The following is a 16,014-nucleotide window of genomic DNA, read 5'->3' on the forward strand; positions in this document are numbered from 1 at the left end:
CATCCTTCTTTCTCTTATACAGATACATGTACTTTCATTGCCATTGTTAAGATGAACTCCCACAACTTCTTCCACCATTGAGAACTTGTACCACTGGGTTCTTGCACTACCACACATCATTACACTGTCCAAATATCAGTCTCAAAGTCCTTCTACAGCATCAGCTAGCTTCTTTTCGTGGATTGCAAAATTATGGAACTCTCTCCGTCATCAGACAAGTGTTTCACTCCCAAATACAACCCACAAGCCTTCAGAGCCAAATATCCATACTGCCATCTCCTAGCATAGTCATATATATCTCAAACCAACCACTGCCTCACGAACTAATAGAATAAAATCAATGTTAACGATTTTTCATAAGGTCTTGCATCTAGTTAGCTCGTCATCCTTGATTAGGCTGCAAAATGTCATTCCAAAAACCTGCAGTATTCCATATCAATCTGGTTTCCTGTCTTCGTCGGCGCCGTGTTTATAATGCATCGTTAGCAATTAATAACTTTCAATGCGTTAGGGAATCATTAAGTTGTCTGATAAGTTGGGCGGTATTACGCTATGATAATTGTCATTAACTGATCAATCTTTAAAGTGTCTTTACGGATTCTTTACGACGCACTCAAGTCTAATTATAAAGTAGCGTCTCAAAATGAGCCTTTTCAATGATCGAACGTTTCAAATAAGTTATTACTTTAACCTCACTGTTCTTGGATTTTGACAATTTGTCTCCTATACTAGTAAAAGAATCCAACACACATATCTGACCCGGTGTGCTTGGCCCGAAACGCCAGCCGTGGCGAAGTAGCCTTGCGTCACCACTAGCTACTTTGAAAAAGCATCATGCTTTTCCTCAGTCGGGGATGACTGCTTTAGTTGTTTACTCACTTAATAAGGAGAACATAAATATCTATCTTATAGCAAAATAGGTGATATACGAAATTGCGTTCGTGTGTACCAAACCAAGCAGTCTGTCACTGCTTTGGTCATCAGCTGTAAGCTTTAAGGTTCACGTTCATCAGTGTTCATCATTTCCCATCTTTGACGTTGTGTAAATCAGGAAGACACCCCGTTTAGGCCACGTTTCAGTGCACATCACAAAGTAAGAGAAAGAAAGAGAATGTGCCGACCCCTTGTGGTTTCTGTTTCTCTCTTAAGCTTATACCAACATAAACTTAAACAGCATAAACAGATTAACAGAAAGTCCCTTTAAATCCTTGCTTAGTCATCATGTGTGAGTCAGGTGTCATCATGGGAGCATCTGTTGCCGTTATGTCACCTGTTCCAGATGACACATGCAGCACCTGGATTCTATCATGGCCTGTCAACACACGTGGAGCATCATATAGTCACTCCGCTTGCCGGCACTAGTGTAGTGGTGAACTGACCATGTTTGATTACATAGGAAACTCTGCCATTCAAACCACGACGACATGTCTTTTACAAATTCGTTCAGATTCCATAACAGTATAGTATCATTTCAGTAACTATACGAAATCTTTAAAAAAATCTTGTAAAGAAAGCGCCACATTTTGATGTGAAAATCTATAATTCTATCTCATATACCCTGTGTCGACGTGTCTCCGGAGTTTTGGTAGTTACTTGGCAATAACTGTAATGTTGTGCTGCTGGTTCTATGAAATAAGTCGTTAAAGACCAACATTTTATTGGTCTATATCTGGCTGTTGTTAGTTATGTCCGGCGTATATCAAATTAAAACGTATACAGCAGGTTTTCGGGTCATTTTGTCAAGGCGCCTATGACTAATGAATTCGTATCGTACTCGTATTTGTGTCATAAAAAGTTGCTTGATTATCCTCAAGACTGTAAAAAGGCGCGGGGCATTTCGTGACGTTATTGGCCTCGTTTATAGTTAAATGACATCACTCACAGGATTTTACGTAATACCAGACGAGCGCTCAGGGTGCAAGTGGCGTCAGATGATTGTGTGTTCCTTTGACGAGGTTGCTTTTACAGTTGATTTGGGAGATAGGGACTGACCCTGGTGCTGAACTAGCTGTTATTCTGTCTTTAAAAATTTGAAAATGTATCTTTCTCTGTTTTACCGACATTTGTGAACCCTTATTCAACCAGAATTAATAAAGTTACAGTAACACCCCTGTTCTTAAAAGAAAAATGAAAATGTTCAACGACACGTTTATGTTTTTGTACCCCTCACTTTGACATTCATGGATTTGGACATAATGGCTTACAGCGCCTCCTAGCCTGCAGAGATAAAACTGCAACACCAAAGGCTCTTCAAATGGCGTCTTCGATCTCCGTATATCATGTCAAACGTTAAAAGTAACTATAATCAAAACAAGTGTAGCCTGTCGGCCCCCTGTGTGAGTCATCAGATAAAGACAGTAAAGCAAATGGCGATTTCACTAAAGACATCTATTGGCGCCATCAACGGGACAACGTTTCACTTCACAGCATGAAAAATTCATACCCATTTGGAGCTTCAAGGCGCCGAGCTCTCGTCTGAAGACTTTGATTTAGCGTCTTCCATTTTGTAGTCTTACCAAGTAGAAGTATGGACTTCATAGCTAAAGCAAAACACTTGAGTTTTCTTACCAAAGTGCTTTTGTTGCAATGACATTAGCTAATGTCAGCGTCACATACTAGTAATGACTCTGGCAAATTGTTGTGTTTTTTGGGTCCGTTTGTGTGTTTGCTGCGAGAAGCATAAGCTAAGAAGTTGCAGATGGATCTATATGATATTTGGCAGGTGAGTAGACGTCGACGAAAAGAAGGACATGTCTCATTATGGGCCTCCTACCGGCTTTCTATGGTACTGCAGTGGAACCCTTGGTGTTTGGTATCTGATCTGAAAATGCTATGGTCATGAGTGGTAAGTAGCTTTGACTGATATTGTGATATCTTGCATCCCGTAGAAACATATTTCTTACATCTTTGTTGTTTTGTAATATTGCAGGATTGCCATATCCACTGGCGCAGCTTTTGACGGATAATTCTCTTTATAACTATGCAAATGCGAAAGGCGGTGATAGAAAATTAAGCGGGTGTGACGTCTCTTCAGAACGGATGTGACGTCACTTGAACAGAACACGGTCGATGGCGTGGACAACGCCGTTGGTGCATGCGTGGTTGGGGTTGTTGACGTAACCTTCTATCCTGTCAACAACAACAGAGATTCCTGCAACAGAACGAATAAATATGTTGTATGTCAGAACATTGAAAAACATTGGCTTAGTTGTTTTCATATAATGTAGCTAGTAATTCCCACGACATTGCTCCCGACCACTCCCCAACCAAGGTCAGCGTTAGGTTGGCAATAGTTTAGAATCCATTTTATTCTAGGTCCTCTGATCGCATCACTGCAAAGAAAAATATGAGTTTCCTTTTTGAAAATTTATAGTAGGCTGGTGCAGACGACCTTTAAAGACTAACAGGCAATCTCGCCGACCAACCACAGATGATCTTACTCACGACTAGCTCCCAACCACGATCTGGAGAAGGTCGGGAGGCCATAGTCGGCTATGTGTGACATCGACAGGGGCTTTAGGTAATAAAGTGTCTGACTGATAATTTGAACGATGAACTGCACTGAACGATGAACCACGTAAAGGCTTCACTTCTTTCCTTTCGTACTTACCGCCAACCCCCACAATGAGAACCATAGTCTCCTTGGATACAGTCATGATACTCTCGTTGTCATAGAACGCCTGTTGGTAGTAGATATCTGGAAGCACGTGTCGGAGGAGAACCTGGAAAAAAGATTCACTATGTTTTAGTCTGATAAGAATGTTTAGAAGATACAGAAATGCAGCTTCTACACTGAGTTAGTTACTTTACTTTACGTTCGTTACCGCAATTCTTGATATTCCTTTTCTTGCCAATATTACGTCAGAAGTTAGCGAAAATAAACTTTATTTCAAAGTAAACTAGAAAAAACTTTACCACCACACCAAACGATCACCGCATTCCATACCCTCATATGATACGAGCTTTTGTTCACATAGCAAACGTGTCAAAGCGACACAGTAAGAAGCAGCATTTCCAGCCTTGCTTAGCAGGTGTTACCACAGCCGTAGGGACAAACATCTCTTCCTAACTCGTTCATAAGCAGAGGAGCATACTTGTTATGAAGGCCTGTCATTGAGTTGTAAATCTTCACCTTGCTAAGCTCGGTATCGTTGAGTTTATTGATTTCCGTCATGTTGGCGAGTTTGAAGGCGGCGTCGGTCGGCGCGAACAGAGTGAACATCTGTGCTGTGTTCTGTAGTGTCGTCATCAGCTTGGCTTTGTCGAGCAGCCCACTCAGAGTTCTGTAGGGAATTGAAATATTGGAGAAATTTCACACTGAATGAAGAGAGAAATTTGTAATCAGTCTAACTATACATAATATTTCAAATGAAGGTGCACCACATGCTGCTCTGTATTTGATGTATTTGCGTCAAAATGTAAAAATCGTTTTTCGATCTATCAATTCAAACAGATTCTACGGAAATTCGGTCTGGGAATGAAATTGAAATATAACATTATCCCGAAGCAGTTGGTGTTCCTTCTAGACAAGGATAATGGAATATTCCTTACTTGTGAGCCTCGCTATATTTGACGAGGTCTCCGACTGTGCCATTCGGAAATGGGTAGAGCACTCTGCTGATCTGATGGACGACTCCGTTGTCAGCCTTATTATCAGCCTTCGTAATGTCAACGCCGTTGATGGTGAAGATCTACAATACAACAGAGACATCTAGCGGTTTTAGAATGTACTGAATTGCATAGTCTGAGGGTTGAAATACGTATGTCTTCAACTCATTGTATAATCAGCAGAGTTCTTTCTTAATCTAATTACGATTAGTTATCATGAAACGTTGATTTTTGAAATGCTCCAGAAAATATGTATCGCATGTAATTTGTAAAAGTGTTAGTACCGTCCCTGCGTTCATTGGTTGATAAACGTTGATAGTTGTGTTCTTCTTGTTCAGCATGCCGACAATCTCGTCATTCTTCAGGTCTTTTGACATGATTGTACGTCCACTGACTGGAAAGTGAGAAAGGGAGTAGAACATTAAACTTGACAGCACTGCTGAATTCCTGGAGAGTAGAATTTCATTACTGAAGTTGATTTAATGGTAATCTTCTGGTCCCAAGAACAAGGTCATGAAAATTCAAAGTAAGCACCAAATCCGAATAGAAGTGGGAAACATTAATCTATGTTCATCGGTCCATTTACAGCTCTTCTCTAACCGCTTCATGCGTCGCACGACTTGGTAGCCTCTAAGTAAGTTTAATCTACAGCTCTGAACCACGTTGCCATGCTTCGCCATACACGCGCGACCTCTGTCTTACCAACATGGTACTGCAGGACATCCTTGGCCGTGGCAGTTCCCTTGTTCAGCGCGTCCATGACAGGTTTCGACAGGCGTTTGAAGGCGGCATCAGTCGGCGCGAACACTGTGAAGGGACCCTTACCCTTCAGAGCGTCTGTCAACTTCGCTTTGTCTAAGAAACTCGCAAGCTGTGCAGGGAAACACAACAATTTGTATGTTATGTGTTTTTGTACAAGGAAGTAAATAATGCAACTATCGAATAACGTTACAACTGAGAGAGTAGATGACACAGCAAGTTTATCACAGTGTTTTAGTGTGGCACTCTGACAACGAAAATACATTTGCTTGTCCATCATGGCCGTCCCTCGTTCTTAAACCAATACAGTTCTCCGCGTGGACGCCAGGGACTAGATTAAGATTACAAATGTGTAATGATATTTACAAGCTAGATACTAGTAGTATGTTATCTTGTTGCTTGTTTGTTTGTTTCACCAATCAGTTGTATTTCGATAGCTATACATAAAAATCCTGCAAAAATATGTTTACGATTTATTCTACCAAAACTCTATTTTGAACGGCGTAAATAATTTACCATGGCTGGCCTAAGTGAGGTGAAAACACATGCCAATGAAAATGATCTTATTCTTCATTTAAAGATTTCCCAAAATCACAGAGGGAAGGTATGCCAAGTTTACTATGCAAGTTCAATTAAATTTCAGATAAGATTTTTCTACTTGCTTATTTTATATTCTGTGAGAAACGCATGCTGTAATGATACATGTGTGTACGTACCGAGTTTAGCTTGAGCGCCTTTAACTCGTCAACGACGGTCTTTGAAGCTCCCTCTGTCGTCTCCATGGAGACCTGCAGATCCGCCGAGCACTCCAGACCCATCCAGGCAACAACAACAACCACAAGAAGCTTCATCTTCAGTTCGTAACGATTTAACTCCAACGTTGTTGTGAGGGAGTGAGGCCAGAAGTGGGCGTGGCTATGGCTGGCGTAAACCAGCTCGGGTCAACCACGTGATGTTAAAGTCCTTGTTAATGAATGTAGAATAATCTACATTGGGTGAACCATTACGTTTTACCTTCGGGTCATTGTGCTTGCAGGGAGTTTGGCCATACAAAAAGGGAATGTATTAACTAGATGAAACAGTTACTACAGAAAAGTAGGGATTAGTCTGGAAGAAAGTGAAATTCATTCAGTCACGTGATCACAGGTTTTGACTAAAGACTGGACAATGAAGAAAATCCATTCATTGATAATGAGATATTCTCTATATTCTGAATGTAAATTTACAAAAACAAACAAACAAACGAGTAAAACGAATCAACATTAGGAGTTGAAACGGGAAAGGCTAGGGGCCCTAGAATTTCTAGGCTTGGAAAACGAATCACCGAATTTTAACCAATAGCCCTGCCCTTAACTTTTAGTACTGACGTAAATGAGAAACATGTAACAGCGAGTAAACAAACTTTCGAGCGTCCTTCTTGTATGGCTACTTTTGTGATGTCATAGACACGACACTTAATTATCATAAAGAACAGTTCCTGTTACGTCATATAGGAATGCCCGACTCCATATGTTTGTCAGAAACTGTTCGAGGTTACTGTTTATCCGTAACACGAAAAGAATTCGGATGAAAACATTTTTCGGGAATGTTTGGGCACGGACAGAGGTTTAGCACTCAGGAGAGGCGTTAGGATCCATGTGACAGGTACGTGATATTCTCCAGTGTGTAACGTTGTGTTTGAACGTTGGGTGACATGGAAAGCATGTGTGTATTGTTGAATATAGATCAGCACCAAGGACAGGTTTGCATGGCACTGTGCATGTACACGTGTGGATGGTGTTCAGCAATAAGGACAGGAAATCTCCCTTGAGGTCTTTAAGGCGTGTGGATGATCTTTAACGCCAAGGGCAGGTTTGCTTGGTAGTGTGCGTGTACACGTGTGGTTGGCGTTCAGCACCAAGGACAGGTTTGCTTGGTAGTGTGCGTGTACAAGTGTCGTTAGCGTTCAGTACCAAGGACAAGTTTGCTTGGTAGTGTGCGTGTACACGTGTGGTTGGCGTTCAGTACCAAGGACAGGTTTGCTTGGTAGTGTGCGTGTACACGTGTGGTTGGCGTTCAGTACCAAGGACAGGTTTGCTTGGTAGTGTGCGTGTACACGTGTGGTTGGCGTTCAGCACCAAGGACAGGTTTGCTTGGTAGTGTGCGTGTACACGTGTGGTTGGCGTTCAGCACCAAGGACAGGTTTGCTTGGTAGTGTGCGTGTACACGTGTGGTTGGCGTTCAGCACCAAGGACATGTTTGCTTGGTAGTGTGCGTGTACACGTGTGGTTAGCGTTCAGTACCAAGGACAGGTTTGCTTGGTAGTGTGCGTGTACACGTGTGGTTGGCGTTCAGTACCAAGGACAGGTTTGCTTGGTAGTGTGCGTGTACACGTGTGGTTGGCGTTCAGCACCAAGGACAGGTTTGCTTGGTAGTGTGCGTGTACACGTGTGGTTGGCGTTCAGCACCAAGGACAGGTTTGCTTGGTAGTGTGCGTGTACACGTGTGGTTGGCGTTCAGCACCAAGGACATGTTTGCTTGGTAGTGTGCGTGTACACGTGTGGTTAGCGTTCAGTACCAAGGACAGGTTTGCTTGGTAGTGTGCGTGTACACGTGTGGTTAGCGTTCAGCACCAAGGACAGGTTTGCTTGGTAGTGTGCGTGTACACGTGTGGTTGGCGTTCAGCACCAAGGACAGGTTTGCTTGGTAGTGTGCGTGTACACGTGTGGTTAGCGTTCAGCACCAAGGACAGGTTTGCTTGGTAGTGCGCGTGTACACGTGTGGTTAGCGTTCAGCACCAAGGACAGGTTTGCTTGGTAGTGTGCGTGTACACGTGTGGTTGGCGTTCAGCACCAAGGACAGGTTTGCTTGGTAGTGTGCGTGTACACGTGTGGTTGGCGTTCAGCACCAAGGACAGGTTTGCTTGGTAGTGTGCGTGTACACGTGTGGTTGGCGTTCAGCACCAAGGACAGGTTTGCTTGGTAGTGTGCGTGTACACGTGTGGTTGGCGTTCAGCACCAAGGACAGGTTTGCTTGGTAGTGTGCGTGTACACGTGTGGTTGGCGTTCAGCACCAAGGACAGGTTTGCTTGGTAGTGTGCGTGTACACGTGTGGTTGGCGTTCAGTACCAAGGACAGGTTTGCTTGGTAGTGTGCGTGTACACGTGTGGTTGGCGTTCAGTACCAAGGACAGGTTTGCTTGGTAGTGTGCGTGTACACGTGTGGTTGGCGTTCAGCACCAAGGACAGGTTTGCTTGGTAGTGTGCGTGTACACGTGTGGTTGGCGTTCAGCACCAAGGACAGGTTTGCTTGGTAGTGTGCGTGTACACGTGTGGTTGGCGTTCAGCACCAAGGACAGGTTTGCTTGGTAGTGTGCGTGTACACGTGTGGTTGGCGTTCAGTACCAAGGACAGGTTTGCTTGGTAGTGTGCGTGTACACGTGTGGTTGGCGTTCAGCACCAAGGACAGGTTTGCTTGGTAGTGTGCGTGTACACGTGTGGTTGGCGTTCAGCACCAAGGACAGGTTTGCTTGGTAGTGTGCGTGTACACGTGTGGTTGGCGTTCAGCACCAAGGACAGGTTTGCTTGGTAGTGTGCGTGTACACGTGTGGTTGGCGTTCAGCACCAAGGACAGGTTTGCTTGGTAGTGTGCGTGTACACGTGTGGTTGGCGTTCAGCACCAAGGACAGGTTTGCTTGGTAGTGTGCGTGTACACGTGTGGTTGGCGTTCAGTACCAAGGACAGGTTTGCTTGGTAGTGTGCGTGTACACGTGTGGTTGGCGTTCAGCACCAAGGACAGGTTTGCTTGGTAGTGTGCGTGTACACGTGTGGTTGGCGTTCAGCACCAAGGACAGGTTTGCTTGGTAGTGTGCGTGTACACGTGTGGTTGGCGTTCAGCACCAAGGACAGGTTTGCTTGGTAGTGTGCGTGTACACGTGTGGTTGGCGTTCAGCACCAAGGACAGGTTTGCTTGGTAGTGTGCGTGTACACGTGTGGTTGGCGTTCAGCACCAAGGACAGGTTTGCTTGGTAGTGTGCGTGTACACGTGTGGTTGGCGTTCAGCACCAAGGACAGGTTTGCTTGGTAGTGTGCGTGTACACGTGTGGTTGGCGTTCAGTACCAAGGGCAGGTTTGCTTGGTAGTGTGCGTGTACACGTGTGGTTGGCGTTCAGCACCAAGGACAGGTTTGCTTGGTAGTGTGCGTGTACACGTGTGGTTGGCGTTCAGCACCAAGGACAGGTTTGCTTGGTAGTGTGCGTGTACACGTGTGGTTGGCGTTCAGCACCAAGGACAGGTTTGCTTGGTAGTGTGCGTGTACACGTGTGGTTAGCGTTCAGCACCAAGGACAGGTTTGCTTGGTAGTGTGCGTGTACACGTGTGGTTGGCGTTCAGTACCAAGGACAGGTTTGCTTGGTAGTGTGCGTGTACACGTGTGGTTGGCGTTCAGCACCAAGGACAGGTTTGCTTGGTAGTGTGCGTGTACACGTGTGGTTGGCGTTCAGTACCAAGGGCAGGTTTGCTTGGTAGTGTGCGTGTACACGTGTGGTTGGCGTTCAGCACCAAGGACAGGTTTGCTTGGTAGTGTGCGTGTACACGTGTGGTTGGCGTTCAGCACCAAGGACAGGTTTGCTTGGTAGTGTGCGTGTACACGTGTGGTTAGCGTTCAGCACCAAGGACAGGTTTGCTTGGTAGTGTGCGTGTACACGTGTGGTTAGCGTTCAGTACCAAGGACAGGTTTGCTTGGTAGTGTGCGTGTACACGTGTGGTTGGCGTTCAGCACCAAGGACAGGTTTGCTTGGTAGTGTGCGTGTACACGTGTGGTTGGCGTTCAGCACCAAGGACAGGTTTGCTTGGTAGTGTGCGTGTACACGTGTGGTTGGCGTTCAGCACCAAGGACAGGTTTGCTTGGTAGTGTGCGTGTACACGTGTGGTTGGCGTTCAGCACCAAGGACAGGTTTGCTTGGTAGTGTGCGTGTACACGTGTGGTTGGCGTTCAGCACCAAGGACAGGTTTGCTTGGTAGTGTGCGTGTACACGTGTGGTTGGCGTTCAGCACCAAGGACAGGTTTGCTTGGTAGTGTGCGTGTACACGTGTGGTTGGCGTTCAGCACCAAGGACAGGTTTGCTTGGTAGTGTGCGTGTACACGTGTGGTCGGCGTTCAGCACCAAGGACAATATTGCTTGCTTGCGTGCCTGTACGCGTATGGATAGTTTTCAGCACAAAGGACAGGTTTGTTTGGCATGTGCTTGTGCATCTGTGGGTGCCGGGTGGCGATCAGCACCAAGGACAGGTTTGCTTTGCTTGCTTGAGTACGCATATAGATCGTCTTCAACGCAAAGGACAGGTTTGTTTGGCATGTGCTTGTACATCTGTGGTTGCCGGGTGGCGATCAGCACCAAGGACAGGTTTGCTTTGCTTGCTTGCGTACGCATATGGATGGTCTTCAACGCTAGGGACAGGTTTGTTTGGCATGTACTTGTACATGTGTGGTTGCCGGGTGGCGATCAACACCAAGGACATGCATGTTCGCCTCTTCAAATATAGAAATGTAGTATTTGAAATAGCATGTGTGTGGATAGGAAATTGTGGCCTGCTGCCATCCGTGTAAATACTACAAATCTTAGGGTTGTGAGGGACTATGAATGTAGATACGTTTCTAACACGTTGTTCGAGAACAAGCTCAAGTACGTAAGCGGCACTGTGAAATGTCATATTTGAGTTTTTGTCCTAGAACAAGCCTTAGTTTTGATACGTGAAACAGACTGTTGAAATGCCGCGCCGAATTATAATCATACTTGAAATCCGTCAAGTCTATTCTGACAAATCTTTGCAAACATTATAAAGTTATTCTTGAGATATAATTATGAGAATTTCAATTGGATGTGTTTTCGATAGAGAAATGGCACACCTCGTGTTACGATTCACAACTTCCATCTCGTTGCACATCTTCGTGTTGGATTATGACGATCTCCGCATCTATTGTTAGTTTCCATAGTTACGAAGGTAAACATTGGCATTCTTATCTCAACCTCTTCATTATGATACAACCTGGCTTGCGCCAAGCCCAAAATCTGTTTGATCACGGCCATATTTGGTGAATAGGTGGGTCATTATCAACATAATATATCCAAAAGAATCAATAGCTCTGTAGAGTTGGGATCTGGGAATCTAAGAGAGGTAGTATAAATCATGGCTACACTTGGTAAAAATCGGGACCAACGAAATAGCGAAATACAGTGACAAATGACTCAAGCACCTCTGAATGTATGTGTGTGGATGGCGTTCAGCACCAAGGGCAGATATGTTCACCATGTTCGGGTCTGACTAAACAGCGATATACAGAGACACAATGAAATGACACAAGCACCTGTGAATGTATGTGTGTGGATGGCGTGCAGCACCAAGGACAGGCATGTTCGGGTCTAACTAAATAGCGAAATACAGAGACACAATGAAATGACACAGGCACCTCCTAATCAAAAGCTTTTGTTCACATCCAGGGATATGACGTAACTGTGTACGATCGTCTGAGGAAGAATCATATATAAATAAAAGACCATCATGGATAGAAATAACGTGAGAAAGGTTAGTGTGAACAACATGAAGGAGAGATTACACTTGAAGACGATCGAGGCCAACTTGGAGCAACGGAGAGACAGTCAGGTAAGGAGCCATTCTTTAAATCTGCTACCTTTCTATATCGTAGCATTAAAGGAGAATTTAATTTCTTGTTTTTCGTTGAGCAGAATTCGATGATGGTAGTATTGGATCATATTTAGTATCGTTAAAAACTTTTATGTTAAAAAATATCTTTAAAGAAAAATCTAAGGTCACATCTTTGTGGATTTCCGGAAAATGATGAACTGGAAAGGCTGTGAAAACACACAACGAAAATCCTATTTTTTTGGCAAAACCTCATGGGTGAAGCCAAAAACCTTGTTCTTGAAAACGTCCCGTACAAAATCCTGGTGAACTAGTTATGCTTGCACATGTACGGCAGAGGAAAATAACAATTTCTTTGGCTGATTCTTTTCTTAGGACTGAGGTGCGTAGTAGGCATTTCATAACCTCTAAGCAGATCTTACAAATCGTTGTAAAGGCAAAGCTAGTGTCCATGATGCCCGGGCCTATATGACGATTCTGACGCTGGAAGATCTGCTTGTAGATTAGAATTCCACAATGTTCTTTGTGCTAAGATTCACGAAGGTATTTTTGTTATTTTTAGATCCACGCACACGACAGGGAGGAGAGGGAAATGATGCGGCAGCTGGAAAAACTACGTCAGGACAAAATGAAGTAAGGGATGAATAGATAGAGGCAGAAACAATGGAACAGAATTAATTATTTTCAAATTCACTCAGTCACCGTGAAAAAACATTAGAGTTGTAAGTGATTGCATGTAACTGAAAGAATAAAAAAGATACTAGTTTTGCATCAAAGTAGTGTTGTATTTAGCTAAAACAGTTCTTTTGATTAGCTGCTCTATTAAGAGACCAGGATTTGTCTTGAGTTTTTGGACATGTCGCTTGTATTCTATCTAGTCAAACGGAGGAACCGTTACTTCCGTCTTTATCTGACGTCAGAATCGTTGACGTTATTTTCTTGACTTAAGTTCAATGTCCTATGGTGCTGTTGTATTGCCACAACGTTTGTGCATGTGTTTCATATCATAAGGATAAGGGAAACATTTGAAAACATGTTTGCTTTCTGCAAATGGCCCACTATCGTGCTAACATTCAATGCTGTTTTCTTGAATAATCAAGGTACGGTCTCGTAGAAGCCTCGTCTTCGACCCCTTCAGCAAGAAGGTCTTCAGTGAGGGTCGCGTCTTCCACCAGACGAGGGTCCTTACCGGAGCACCTCTTACCGGGCTATGCCGGTCCCTCCGGCGGACCGAGACCGCAGTCCCCCGCCACGAGCTACCGGCGCCCCAGCGGAGCCTCCAAGTCTTCTCTTGCAAACTATAAATCCGTCGCATCCGGCATTGATCAAGGTAGAACGCTTTTCTATGCAATTTTTCGAACTAAAGCATGGTGGACAAAGTATTAACTTCGTGTTTTGGGTATGACTTTGTTGTGTTTTTTAATTTTTTTTCATGTGGCAGTCTTACTGAAAGAGTCGGCATTTTCCGTCTTTCTCAGGAAGGCTGTAGTATCTATGTCATTTGCTTCTATGTTCTAAGGGTCTTCTGTCGAAGTATATTGTTTTTGAAAAAAGATAAACTTGTTGCACACATGTTAAGGAATTTAAAAAAGAAAGAAACATCTCCTACAATTATAACTTACATGAGTATAAAGCACGTAAGCACGTCGACTACCTATCTACCTATGGGTATAAAGGTTCAAATTCGTATATTACGTTATATACTTATAGGAGCATTGTTATGATGAAGCAACAAAGATTGTCATCTTTTTCCAGAGGACAGCCAGCAGTCCCTGTCCGGCCGATCTGTGTCCAAATTGACGGGATCCGGGCTGCTCACGGACCCGAGGACGTTCCAAACTCCCGAGAGCTCGATGGCGTCTTTACGCGGGACCGACAGCACTTCCCGCCGCCGCCGATCTATGTCCTCCAACGCAAGCACCACGAGTGGAGAGCGGTTCCGTAGAATGTCGGTAGGCGGCGCTTCCGGACTGTATTCCTCCTCCAGCGCGGAATTGCGGGATGGTGCCGAGTCTTATAGTTCAGACAGCAGGTCCACCGTGTCTACACTGGGCGGCAGAAGGCCGTCAGGACTGGGATCAAGTCGACACAGCATCTGTCTCATCAGCCCCAGGACCAGTAACGCTGCAGACACGAGGTAGGGGGAATCATAGCACATCACCTGATATCGCCAAAAATAGTTACTCAAGCAACTGGATAAAATTTTGAAACAGTCAGACGTTTCAGACAGCATCCGCTGTCTTTGGTCAGTGACTAACAATAAGACTGGGAAAACCAGGTTTTATACCAAAACTCTGAATAGATATGTTGATGCGGTTAAGACAATTTAGGATGTCTTGAAGCATAGTCTTTAAAAGAAGATTAATTCAAGACAATATCACCTGATATCCCCCGTTGACGTTGTGCCCTTGGGAATTAAAGGCACTTAACATGAATTTCCTCACTTTGCTTAGTTGAAAATGAGTACCTAGCTTCGGTTAGGGACGGATATGACGTTAAATGGAGGTCCCGTCCCACACCCCCAGCACGTAAAAGAACCCAACACAATCATCGAAAAGAGTAGGGGTCCTTCCCGGTGTGAGTGTATCAAATAAATCAGTCTGTGGGATATTGAGAGGGTCGCAAAACACAAAGGCAGGAGATACAGTAAAAATGAGTTTCTCAACACTTAAAAGTTTATTGTTTGTACTATTTTTTTTCCCTCAAGGCGGGCGAAAGCGTCGCCTGTGCCGGGAGAAGCCCAGCGGTACCACCACATGTTGTCCACAGAAGCGCTGGAATCTCTCCACAAACTGGTCAAGGAGTCCAGGCCGCCCACCAGGCCTGCGCCGGGGCTGAACGTGCGCCTCCCGCCCATCTTTGGGCCCGTCTGCTCCGTCAACCGGCGGAACCGGAACAAGCTGATGGCCCTGCAGCTGCTGGTGAACCAGCTCCCGTCCATCATGACGCAGCCGCCCGGACCGGAGTTCAACCCGCTGGAGGTGCTGAGCTGTAGGTAAGGGCCTGAAGAAATTTCCATGGACAAAATCTCCATGGACAAAATCTCCATGCATGGCCTCCTCCATAGATGGTCCTCCATAAATGATCCTCCATAGATGGTTCTCCATAGATGGTCCTCCGTAGATATTCCTCTATAGACGGTCTTCTATAGACGGTCCTCTATAGATGATCCTCCATAGATGATCCTCCATGCATGGTCCTCCATAGAAGGTCCTCCATAGATGATCCTCCATGCATGGTCCTCCATAGACGGTCCTCCATAGATGACCATAGATGATCCTCCATGCATGGTCCTCCATAGACGGTCCTCCATAAAACTTCAAACCACTTTGAAGGAATTATATCTTTAGCAGCCACGGGATAATCTCTGACGTGATAAAGTTTAGTAATTTCATTGCTTGATTAAATGATTGATTGATTGATTGATTAATCCATCCGTTCTCCCCAGGTACCTGCGCCTGTCCGCCACTAACGTGGAGACGCTGACAGACATGTGTCGTCAGGCCGGGATCGACCCCGGGATCCATCCTCACATGACCCCGGAGCAGCTGGAGGACGAGCTCCGCAACCTCATGGAACCCCTGGGACAGGCAGGCGCGAAGACTCTCGTTCCCAGCGCAGCCCACAAACCGTAACCCCTCCCTACGGAAATACTCGTTCCCAGGACAGCCCACAAGCTGTAACCCCACGAAAACACTCCGAGCGCAGCCCACAAGCTGTACCCCCCCCCCCCCCTACGAAAACACTCGTTCCCAGAGCAGCCCACAAGACGTAACAGCCTCTCACTATCAAACACTTGTTCCCAGTGCAGGCGTAACCACCTCTCACTTTAAATTCTTTCTTTACCAAGAACTAAATGAACTTTCGCCAGATGCTCTACTCAGAAGAACACCTAACATTGGTGACATAACAAGTATTCCCCCCGGCACCATGTTATTACTAGTAACATTACGACAGAGGTCGGAAGATAATTGTGCCTGAGTGGATATGTGCAGATATATAGTTAA

At 45.0% G+C, this 16,014-nt stretch overlaps 2 protein-coding genes across 2 annotated transcripts; one reads left to right on the forward strand and one right to left on the reverse strand.

Moving 5' to 3' along the window:
• Nucleotides 1-2,369: 2,369 nt before the first annotated feature.
• On the reverse strand, nt 2,370-6,398 carry LOC136426040 (transforming growth factor-beta-induced protein ig-h3-like). Its single transcript, XM_066414975.1, has 7 exons — nt 6,084-6,398; nt 5,311-5,479; nt 4,893-5,002; nt 4,552-4,691; nt 4,133-4,283; nt 3,611-3,722; nt 2,370-3,151 (listed from the first exon to the last, which is right to left on the reverse strand). The coding sequence occupies exons 1-7, from the start codon at nt 6,216-6,218 to the stop codon at nt 3,048-3,050; spliced, it is 921 nt and encodes a 306-aa protein (XP_066271072.1). The 5' UTR covers nt 6,219-6,398; the 3' UTR covers nt 2,370-3,047.
• A 549-nt stretch (nt 6,399-6,947) lies between these two features.
• Nucleotides 6,948-15,665, forward strand: LOC136426037 (uncharacterized). The gene is made up of 7 exons (XM_066414973.1): nt 6,948-7,011; nt 11,845-12,007; nt 12,570-12,640; nt 13,108-13,337; nt 13,763-14,144; nt 14,715-15,002; nt 15,456-15,665. The coding sequence occupies exons 2-7, from the start codon at nt 11,906-11,908 to the stop codon at nt 15,640-15,642; spliced, it is 1,260 nt and encodes a 419-aa protein (XP_066271070.1). The 5' UTR covers nt 6,948-7,011; nt 11,845-11,905; the 3' UTR covers nt 15,643-15,665.
• The last annotated feature ends 349 nt before the right edge of the window (nt 15,666-16,014 follow it).

Source organism: Branchiostoma lanceolatum, chromosome 19, assembly GCF_035083965.1.
Source record: "Branchiostoma lanceolatum isolate klBraLanc5 chromosome 19, klBraLanc5.hap2, whole genome shotgun sequence".
NCBI lineage: Eukaryota > Metazoa > Chordata > Leptocardii > Amphioxiformes > Branchiostomatidae > Branchiostoma > Branchiostoma lanceolatum.